The 12,070-nt window shown below is 43.6% G+C and overlaps 1 protein-coding gene across 2 annotated transcripts in view; it reads right to left on the bottom strand.

The window, feature by feature from the left end:
- LOC126170669 (inter-alpha-trypsin inhibitor heavy chain H4-like) overlaps positions 1–12,070 on the bottom strand; it is a 186,189-nt gene that overhangs the window by 102,918 nt on the left and 71,201 nt on the right. For both annotated transcript variants that reach the window (XM_049920744.1, XM_049920746.1), the window contains exons 5-6: positions 9,037–9,151; positions 646–806 (exon numbers count right to left, since the gene is read on the bottom strand). In XM_049920744.1, coding sequence (XP_049776701.1) covers positions 646–806; positions 9,037–9,151 — 276 coding nt within the window. The remainder of the gene's footprint in view (positions 1–645; positions 807–9,036; positions 9,152–12,070) is intronic.

Below are 12,070 nucleotides of genomic sequence, written 5' to 3'. Positions count from 1 at the left end.
TTCATTCTGGACACATATTCAGATAATACGTGGAAATAACAGTGAGTTTACAGTTTTCTTTTTTAATTGGTAGGGATTCCCAATGTCTTGCTGTATGTTAGACAGGAGCTTGTTGAATATCTTACCACCAAAGTATGTAGCTCCATTCTGAAACCAGAACAAGTGTACGTGAATTTTATTGGTGTTGCCTCTAGAGTCTCTGTGCACCAATAAAAGGAAGTGGGTACAAATACGTTCTGTCATATTACACGACATGACAAATTTCATGTGGGATGATGGCGTCTGTCATATACCTTCTAACTTTTACTTGACACGATATGTTATGTTACATGGTATGTGTATTAATACTAACAAGTATCGTGGTATGTAAAATGACAAGATTACGTGGAAATCAGTAAAATAATTTCATACTCGATTCATGTCTCTTACTCAGCATCAGTTTTCGATTTCTATCTTCGTGGGTCTGTGGTGTATCTTCAGAAAAGTGTAAGTACAGGTCGCGTATGGCGAGCAGGATGAGGCCAAAACAATAAATTAGATCCTGAATAGCAGGTACTTGAGTTTTCTCTTTTGCGGTTGTAGTTGTGAGACTTGTATGAGAGAAATAGGAGTTAGCAACTGTTAGCGAGCAGTGCGGAGACTCACGAGTATCTGGCTGGGGCTGGCGTCGCGGTCCACGTCGTAGCGCACCACCAGCTGGCCGGAGACGCCCTCCACGCCCCGCTGCCGCTGCTCCTCCTCGGTGGGCGACCAGCGCACAATGGCGCTGGATGGCGTGGGACGCTCGATGCGAGCCAGGGGGTCCGCTGCAACAGGTAACACTCAAGCGGTTTCGGTCTACACCCTCCCTCGTCTAAAACATGACGACGTCGCAATTGGTTATACCCTGATCGATCGCCAAACGAAGATCACTGATGGGAATCGCGCGCAGGCCAGGTGTCTGCGGCCTCGTCCATGCAGAACGCTCACATTCGTAGGTTGCATGTATAACGGCTTGTAGTGCAACAGAGATTTGATTTTCAATAATTCATACCACTACTGACCGAATTTGCAAAATTTAACTGCTGTCACAATCTGCTCATCAAGAACTGTAATCTTATGTTAAATGTTTTACACAAGAAGTAAAGTACTACTGTTAGAAACTGTATATGTCTTGAGGCAGCTTATGTTACACAAATTATCCAGACTATGTTCGTGCAGTACTTCAGAATGAGCTCATAATTCACACGTAATTTCAAAGTTTTATGAAACATTTTCTCCCTCACAATGCCTTTAAAACGATGAAGTGATAAAAGTTTATCGCTTATTACATTTTAGCTGCTGATGCAGTAAAACTTCAGCTTCAGACATGAATTTTTAATTTATTACTTCTTGTCTACAGGCTCTATTCGCAATACATATCTCATACAGTACTCACGTATACTACTGAATTTACCCGCAAAATCATATCATTGCACGGCAAAGAGTTCGGGAGACGTGACGTTTCATACAGGGGAGCTCGATTGTGTAACGAATGAGGGACTTAGTAGTACAACATAGAAGCCAGGCCGGCTTGCTCCAAGAGCTTTGGGACTGAGTGCAACCTGCCAGGCTAGCCCTGCGTGTGGATGCAACTCGCAGCACCGGTACTTCTCCAGCCCTGCGTTTTGCATGCTGTGGTTATTTAATAGGTCAAGCTGTTGCCTTTGTTCCATTACTTCCTGTGGCCATCTTCAAAGCTCCGTATCTGTCTATCTATACTATTATTTCGGCCAACTACGCAGGCGAGAATAATTGAGCTCCACTGTACTACTTGTTTGTCCATAAACTCTACCCAGTTACACTATGCTCTTAAGTATTTTTAGGGTTCTGCACCTCAAACGTCATAGGTATAGGATCACTTTGTTCTCTCTGTGTCTGTCTGTCTGTCAAGAGCCCTTTTTCTCAGGAAAGGGTAGAGATTTCAAGATGACAGTTATGTCATATACTTCAGTCCCTTGGCGGTGTACAAAATTTAACCTGCTAAGTCAGTGATTTGAAAAGATAAGGGAATTCCTATTATGTATTTTGATACTCGCAACGCCATTTATCAAATACACTGAAGAGCAAAAGAAGCTGGTACAACTACCTAATATTGTCAAGGGCCCCCGTGAATGCGCAGAAGTACCGCAACACCACGTGACATGGACTCCACTAATGTATGAAGTACTGCTGGAGGGAACTGACACCATGAATCCTCCAGGGCGCCCATAAATCCGTAAGAGTACGAGGGAGCGGAGATCACTTTTGAACAGCACGTTCCAAGGCATCCCAGAAATGCTCAATACTGTTCATCTCAGGAGAGTTTGGTGGTGGGTGTAAGAGTGTTCCCGGAGCCACTCAATTCTGGACGTGTGAGATGTCACATTGACCCGCTGGAATTGTCCAAGTCTGTTGGAATGCACAATTGACATGAATGGATGCAGGTGATCAGACAGGATGCTTACGTAAGTGTCACCTGTCACAGTCGTATCTAGATGTATCAGGAGACTCTAAATGCACAAGTCACACACCATCACCGAGCCTCCACCAGCTTGAATAGTCCCCTGCTGACATGCAGAGTCCATGGATTCATGAAGTTTTCTCCATAACCGTACACTTCCATCTGCTCATACAATTTGAAACAAGACTCGTCCGACCCGGCGACATGTTTCCAGTCATCAACAGTCCAATGTCGGTGTTGAAGGGTCCAGGCGAGGCGTAAAGCTGTGTCGTGCAGTCATCAAGGGTACACGAATGGGTCTTCGGCCCCGAAAGCCCATATCGTAGATGTTTCGTCGAATGGTTCGCACGCTGGCACTTGTTGATGACCCACCATTAAAATCTGCAGCAATTAGCGGAAGGGTTACACTTCTGTCACGCTGAACAATTCTCATCAGTCGCCGTTGGTTCGGTTCTTGCAGGATCTTTTTCCGGGTGCAGCGATGTTGGAGATCTGATGTTTTACCGGATTACTAATATTCACGGTACACTGGTGAAGTGGTCGTGCAGGAATATCCCCACTTCATCGCTACCTCGGAGGTTCTGTATCCCATCGCTCGTGCGCCGACTGTAATACCATGTTCAAACTCACTTAAATCTTGATAACCTGCCATTGTAGCAGCAGTACCCGATCTAACCACTGCACCAGACACTTGCTGACCGCAGCACCGTATTCTGCCTGTTTACATATCTGTGTATTTGAATATGCAGGCCTGTACCAGTTTCTTTGGTGCTTCAGTGTACATACTGATAAGCTACCAATGTACCTGAATATTATTGTACCGAACCCTCAGAGGTTGAGTCCTACTCGCAGTTACCTGTTTTTTTTTTTATAATTGGTACAGTATATACGACAGCAAAAAAATACGGATTATGTTTACTCTTAATACATGATTTTAATTATATTGCCTAATAGCTAAATAGCACGTAAGAAACATCCCAAGTTAACCAACCAGAATCTTTGTTAATGACAGTGAGAGAACCCATGGAAATACAATGGGAATGAAATTCTACACTAAATGAAAAGTCATAATATCTTCTCGTAAGTGATAGGAAGTTACAGACAGACGCCAGACGTGAGGCAGCGAAGACAACGTGCTGGACTAGTGAATACCGTGAGCAGAGCTAGCTTGCAATAGTAGCCCAATGTCCGCAGCACTAGCCCGTGGGCCGTACAGGACAGTGCGCGAGGCATGGGCTCGTTGGGTATGAAACCTGCGATACACATGACACTAACGAAGAAAGTGATGAAACATCGCACAATACAATTGTGCCTAAGTGCTATACCTGTCAGTCAGTTCACACAGGTTCCCCAATCTGGTTTCCCTGATATTGTGTTTGGTTTATAATGTCAACATTCAATTAGATCATTTGGAAATAAAAGTTTTACTGCCGGATTTATGCTCTCGTAATCGGTTTTCCGTCCATGTAAAAGCTCTACCATGTTTGAGATGTGATTGTGCTCTGAGATTATGCTAGCTTTTTCTAAATTTAGGTTATTGTGAATGAAGTAATCTTTTGTGGAGTAAAGTAAATGGTGGAGTATTGAACAGACCACAAAATTTTTCATTTCCTTTACTTGAATGAGGAAAAGAACATTTCATCTTTATTAAATGAAAACTGTAATTCTGATATACTTGGTTTAGTGGGTATAAGTGCAGATATTTTTATTTGTGGTCCCTAAAGATGTATAAGCATTACTGTGCTGTTTTTTTTCTCTGCGTTGAAGAGTCTTCTCACAAACCTTACGACATGACGTCGCACCATAAAGTGGACAACACCTGTCAATATAGACTAGCTGTTTGCGACCACACAATACCTGACCTCCAGGCTACGGTAACGTAAGTATTAATTGGTTAGTTTTCCCGGATGTACTTGGAAGTCTAAACAACCTAAAAATATAGCAGTTCCACTAGCTATAATTATCAGTTCTCAAATTATGCAATGTTATTCGGTACTCTCTCCCTAATCACCAACAGCAATATCTGCTTTTATACTCAATATATCCTGTATTTACTGAAGTACTAAAATCAAACAAGTTGAGAACAACTCTATATCCAGTGTTCCTGTATCTTTCAATTGCAAAGGCTTTCGTATGCAATCAGTGGTTGGTAATTACACGTTACGTGCACAGGAATAGGAACGTGCCTTTATCTTTATTAATTCTGAACTTTTCTGGCCAATAAAAAATCTCAAAGTGTTAGAGGGCTATAGTATTCCACCAATAATCACTACATACTTTGGCCATTATGCACGCCATCTTCGTCTAGGTAATTGCAGTAAAACAAGTCCTACGCTATAATTGTCTAGGATAAGATCTTTAAACATATTCATGAGCAGTCTTCGCTTCCTTCTCTTAACGAAAACAGATATCGCTAAGGAAACTGGAAAGTTATTGATAACGTCACCGCCTTGTTGAAGAAAACCAACAGCTCATTTGTAGGCACCATTTATGCAAAACGTCTGAAACCGAGCTATCGATTCAGGCCTAAAACTTGAAGGTATGAGTGCAAAAATCAGTTTACCAAATTCTGTTTTCGTCTTTCGCAGTTGTGACTGTAGAAGACTGTCGAGATGGGAGTCGAAAGCTGCAGCGAGAGGGCTGAACGGCGTCTCATTACACTAGACGGTCGAGGTCCACAGCTATGATATCGTAAACTGCTTAACTGAGGGTGTACGAGGGGATGTGGATCATTCTACGGTATAAGATAAAGATATAGATTTTTTTCCGTGTGAACGCAATATGCAGGTGAGCAAGTATGTAGGTTAGACGCAGTAATCCACAATCAGAACAAGAAAATCAGATAATGCGAATGGTTAAGGAATGTTTAGGAAAACGAAATGGTAATCTGCTCTCATATATTCCCTTAGCAAGCATATTCCTACTGATTCCACAACTGTTAATGAATATTGTATTATATATTGTCACCGCAGCTGTAACGTTAATTCTCTGTGAAAGTCAGAGCTTTCGACAATATTCACTATTGTCTTCGTCAAGAAATCAACTGATTATGGTAGAATACGGAATCACACAGGTGCAATTCATGTACTAGTACACACTGCGACTTTAGTTGACACCGGCAGCAAGATCCAAATGTCATTTGCCGCATTTTTGTTTCCACCGACACATAATACGTGATATGCTTCTATACTGTCTCTCGATATCGAGTACCAGCTCACACACACTGTTGAATATGATTATCGTATCCCTATTCATATATAAGAACATAATAATTTCCTTCCCAAAGAAAGCAGGTGTTAACAGGTGTGAAAAATTTCATAAGTAATGGCTACAAAATACTAACACGAATCCTTTACAGGCGAATGCAAAAACTGGTAAAAGCCGACCTCGAGGAAGATCAGTTTGGACTCCGTAGAGATGTTGGAACACACAAGGCAATTCTGACCCTACGACTTAAATAAGAAGACAGGTTAATGAAAGGCAAACCTACGTTTCTAGCATTTATGCAATTTAGATATAGCTTCTGACAATGATGACTGGAAGACACTCTTTCGAATTCTGAAGGTGGCAGGGTTAAAATACAGGGATCGAAAGGCTCTTCACAATTTGTACAAAAACCAAATGGCAGCTACAAAAGTAGAGGAACACGTAAGGGAAGCAATGATTGAGGAGAGAGTGAGACAAGGTTGTAGTCTATCCCCGATGTTATTCAATTTATACAGGGTAGTCCATTGATAGTGACCGGGCCAAATATCTTACGAAATAAGCATAAAAAAACTACAAAGAGCGAAACTCGTCTAGCTTGAAGGGGGAAACCAGATGGCAGCATGTTGGCACGTTAGATGGTGCTGCCATAGGTCAAACAGATATCAACTGCGTTTTTTAAATAGGAAACCCCATTTTTTATTACATATTCGTGTAGTACGTAAAGAAATATGAATGTTTTAGTTGGAACAATTTTTTCGCTTTGTGATGGATGGCGCTATAACAGTCACAAATGTAATAAGCACGTGGTATCAAGTCACATTCCGCCAGTGCGGACGGTATTTGCTTCGTGATAAAATGGACCGTTTACCAATTGATGAAAACGTCGATATCGTGTTGATGTATGGCTATTGTGATCAAAATGCCCAACGGGCGTGTGCTATGTATGCTGCTCGGTATCCTGGGCGACATCATCCAAGTGTCCGGACTGTTCGACGGATAGTTACGCTATTTAAGGAAACAGGAAGTGTGCAGTCATATGTGAAATGTCAACCACGACCTGCAACAAATGACTATGCCCAAGTAGGTGTTTTAGCTGCTGTCACGGTTAATCCACACATCAGTAGCAGACAAATTGCGCGAGAATCGGGAATCTCAAAAACGTCGGTGTTGAGAATGTTACATCAACATCGATTGCACCCGTGCCATATTTCTATGCGCCAGGAATTGCATGGCGACAACTTTGAACCTCGTGTACAGTTCTGCCATTGGGCACAAGAGAAATTACGAACGATGACAGACTTTTTGTACTCGTTCTATTTAGCGTCGAAGCGTCATTCCCCAACAGCGGTAACATAAACCAGCATAATATGCACTATTGGACAACAGAAAATCCACGATGGCTGCGACAAGTGGAATATCAGCGACCCTGGCGGGTTAATGTATGGTGCGGCATTATGGGAGGAAGGATAATTGTCCCCCATTTTATCGATGGCTATCTAAATGCTATAATGTATGCTGATTTCCTACGTAATGTTCTACCGATGTTACAAAAAGGTGTTTCACTGCATGACAGAATGGCGGTGTACTTACAACATGATGGATGTCCGGCGCATAGCTCGCGTGCGGTTGAAGCGGTATTGAATATCATATTTTATGAGTGGTGGATTGGTCGTCGAAGCACCATACCATGGCCCACACATTCACCGGATCTGACGCCCCCGTATTCCTTTCTGTAAGGAAAGTTGAAGGATATTTGCTATCGTGATCCAGCGACAACGCCTGACAACATGCGTCAGCGCATTGTCAGTGCATGTGCGAACATTATGGAAGGCAAACTACTCGCTATTGAGACGAATATCGTTACACGTATTGCCAAATGCATTAAGGTTGACGGACATCATTTTGCGCATTTATTACATTAATGTGGTATTTGTAGGTAATCACGCTGTAACAACATGCGTTCTCAGAAATGATAAGTTCACAAAGGTACTTGTATCACATTGGAACAACCGAAATAAAATGTTCAAATGTACCTACGTTCTGTATTTTAATTTAAAAAACCTACCTGTTACCAATTGTTCGTCTAAAATTGTGAGCCATATGTTTGTGACTATTACAACGCCATCTATCACAAATCTAAAAAAGCGGCCCAACTAAAACATTCATATTTCTTTACGTACTACACGAATATGTAATAAAAATGGGGGTTCCTATTTTTAAAAAACGCAGTTGATATCCGTTTGACCAATGGCAGCCCTATCTAGCGGGCCAACCATAGCGCCATCTGGTTTCCCCCTTCAAGCTAGACAAGTTTCGTTCTTTGTAGGTTTTTCGTTTGACGCCTATTTCGTGAAATATTTTGCCCGATCACAATTAATAGACCACCCTGTATAGTGAGCAAGCAGTAAAGGAAGCAAAAGAAAAATTGGGAAAAGGCATTAAAATCCACGGAGAAGAAATAAAAATTTTGAGTTTTCCTGATGACATTGTAACTCTGTCAGAGACAGCTAAGGATCAGGAAACGCAGTTGAACGGAATGGGCAGCATCTTGAAAGGAGGATATAATATGAAAACCAACAAAATCAAATCGAGAATAATGGAATGTAGTCGCATTAAATCAGGTGATACTGAGGGAATTAGATTAGGAAATGAGACACTTAAAGTAGTAGATGTGTTTTCTATCTGAGAAGGAAAATAACTAATGATGGTCGAAGTAGAGAGAATATATAATGTAGACTTGCTATTTTTAAGGAAGTGGAGTAGAGCCACGTATGGAAGTGAGACGTGGACGATAAATAGTTTACACGAGAAGAGAATAGATGCTTTCGAAACGTCGTGGTACAGAAGAATGCTGAAGATTAGGTGGGTAGATCACATAACTAATGAGGAGGTACTGAATACAACTGGGGAGAAGAGGAATTTGTGGTACAACTTGACTAGAAGAACGGATCGGTTGGGAGGACAGGTTCTGGGGCCTCAAGGGATCACTAGTTTAGTACTGAAGGGAAACGTGGAGAGTAAAAATCATAGAGAGAGACCAAGAGATGAATACACTAAGTAGATTCAGAAGGATGTAGGTTGCAACAGGGCTAAAAACCGTTTATGCTCTAGCAATGTGTTACGTTTATTAGTGAGGCAACTGCAGGCTTTTTTTTGGATTCCTGTACGTGATTTACGACGATGCTGGGGAACTAGAGCCAAAATTATCCTTCGTGTGTTAATCCCAGTTACAGATAGTCAACATAGAACTGCTCAGCGACAAGATACCTTACATCTGAAACACTTTGTGTCAATATTACCGAACACTTCGTCCAAGCTGAGCTTGCAGTTGAGTGATACTTCGGTCAGTGGACTTCATGACGACTTACAATCATTGTTCAGCGACTCGAGGACCTCGTTGCTCTGCCGCAGTGTGGGCACCTGCACCAGACGCAGAGGCGCTTTCTCCTCTATATGCACCACAACCGCCAGGTCATCTACTAGCTGCAACAAGAAAATGTTGGGAGTCATTATTTAGTTACGCCGAAAAACACTGATAGCTATACAGAAACGCTGAAACTAAAATTCGTTAGTACTAGAATCTGACATTATGATAACACCCACTATGCAGTTTCTTGAAATAAGGGAATGGAAATCATGCATCGAACAAGGTTCTTAAGGCCGAGAAACCATCCTCGTCAAGTATTCCGACAATTTACATAGTTTGTGGTCACGGAAAATCCGAGGTTTTACGGCGCTGTTAGTAACTTTAAGGGCTAGAAGGATCTTTATACTGGATGATCTCTTCCATTATCTCATATCTCCTCCATCGCAACGGGCAGAGCTTTTGTTGTCACTGTCATTGTGATCCAGCTGGTAGCCACAGGTCTGAGCCTGGTCGATGATAAAGAATTTTCTGTATCTGTTTATGTTAGTATTATCTACTTGACTTTATCAACAAGCAAGAGATAGTACTCTCTTCTCGCTCTTTAGTCTCCCAACACTCTTCTTTCACTCAGGTATAGGAGGAGTTGGGTACAAATCGCCATCTGGCTCTATACACTCCTGGAAATGGAAAAAGAACACATTGACACCGGTGTGTCAGACCCACCATACTTGCTCCGGACACTGCGAGAGGGCTGTACAAGCAATGATCACACGCACGGCACAGCGGACACACCAGGAACCGCGGTGTTGGCCGTCGAATGGCGCTAGCTGCGCAGCATTTGTGCACCGCCGTCGTCAGTGTCAGCCAGTTTGCCGTGGCATACGGAGCTCCATCGCAGTCTTTAACACTGGTAGCATGCCGCGACAGCGTGGACGTGAACCGTATGTGCAGTTGACGGACTTTGAGCGAGGGCGTATAGTGGGCATGCGGGAGGCCGGGTGGACGTACCGCCGAAATGCTCAACACGTGGGGCGTGAGGTCTCCACTGTACATCGATGTTGTCGCGTGTGGTCGGCGGAAGGTGCACGTGCCCGTCGACCTGGGACCGGACCGCGGCGACGCACGGATGCACGCCAAGACCGTAGGATCCTACGCAGTGCCGTAGGGGACCGCACCGCCACTTCCCAGCAAATTAGGGACGCTGTTGCTCCTGGGGTATCGGCGAGGACCATTCGCAACCGTCTCCATGAAGCTGGGCTACGGTCCCGCACACCGTTAGGCCGTCTTCCGCTCACGCCCCAACATCGTGCAGCCCGCCTCCAGTGGTGTCGCGACAGGCGTGAATGCAGGGGCGAATGGAGACGTGTCGTCTTCAGCGATGAGAGTCGCTTCTGCCTTGGTGCCAATGATGGTCGTATGCGTGTTTGGCGCCGTGCAGGTGAGCGCCACAATCAGGACTGCATACGACCGAGGCACACAGGGACAACACCCGGCATCATGGTGTGGGGAGCGATCTCCTACACTGGCCGTACACCACTGGTGATCGTCGAGGGGACACTGAATAGTGCACGGTGCATCCAAACCGTCATCGAGCCCATCGTTCTACCATTCCTAGACCGGCAAGGGAACTTGCTGTTCCAACAGGACAATGCACGTCCGCATGTATCCCGTGCCACCCAACGTGCTCTAGAAGGTGTAAGTCAACTACCCTGGCCAGCAAGATCTCCGGATCTGTCCCCCATTGAGCATGTTCGGGACTGGATGAAGCGTCGTCTCACGCGGTCTGCACGTCCAGCACGAACGCTAGGCAACTGAGGCGCCAGGTGGAAATGGCATGGCAAGCCGTTCCATAGGACTACATCCAGCATCTCTACGATCGTCTCCATGGGAGAATAGCAGCCTGCATTGCTGCGAAAGGTGGATATACACTGTACTAGTGCCGACATTGTGCATGCTCTGTTGCCTGTGTCTATGTGCCTGTGGTTCTGTCAGTGTGATCATGTGATGTATCTGACCCCAGGAATGTGTCAATAAAGTTTCCCCTTCCTGGGACAATGAATTCACGGTGTTCTTATTTCAATTTCCAGGAGTGTAGTTTCCCTACATCAATTAAAGCAAATGTCGAGGCAATTCGTGTGGAAAGAACAAAACCGATTTCGTTCCCTGTCCTAACTTAGGTGAATTTGAACTCTGCTTCCAACAACTTCCTTGTAAAGGGGAAGTATTCTCCTACCTTCCTTTATAGGTTACCTTTTTTCCTGCACTGGGTCCTGTACATTGTATTTGTTATTACTTTCACTTCATATGCCCTTTCCTATGGCCAACATCTGTGTGTGTGTGTGTACGCGCGTTTGTGTGTGAGAGTGAGGGAGTGAGTGTGTGAGAGGGGGACAGAGAGAGGGAGCGAGAGAGAGAGAGAGAGAGAGAGAGAGAGAGAGAGAGAGAGAGAGAGAGAGAGAGAGAGGGAGGGAAGGAGGGAGGGAGGAAAGGGGGGATGGTAATGGGAATGTCTTGGTCAACTACTTCTTCAATTATTCTTAAGCACATAGTCGTGTACTTAGATCTAATTATGAATGAGTACCTTCATTAAGGTGCAAGTAGTGCAAAATTACAATACTAGTGATGAATGACAAGGTCTTAGGATTACGAGCAAGTACACGTAAACAAAGATCGGTCGAGCAGGTGTTTTGTAAACCAATTTTTTCATGTGTAATTAATTACGTTTACTTAAGAGTCTTCCAACAAACAGCTACATAGTATCCTATTTCCTACAAGTTATATTACGTGATTATTCCACTCAAGCTTAGTCAGGACAGTTACTCAATGGTATTATATGTTCTACTGATTCTAATGGCTTCTTACCAATAGTGTAATTGATTTGGACCTATTTCCCTCATTATGCACAATATGTTACATGTATTTACATCCAATATCTGTATCAATCGTCAATCCTCTTCAGTTCGCTGCTATCAAAGGATTGTTGTGAGGCATGTTATAATTGTTACCACAAAGTCTCTGTATCTATCGATAATCTA

This window comes from Schistocerca cancellata, chromosome 1 (genome assembly GCF_023864275.1).
Source record: "Schistocerca cancellata isolate TAMUIC-IGC-003103 chromosome 1, iqSchCanc2.1, whole genome shotgun sequence".
In the NCBI taxonomy this organism is placed as follows: Eukaryota; Metazoa; Arthropoda; class Insecta; order Orthoptera; family Acrididae; genus Schistocerca; species Schistocerca cancellata.
This window is presented reverse-complemented; position numbering and strand designations above follow the sequence as displayed.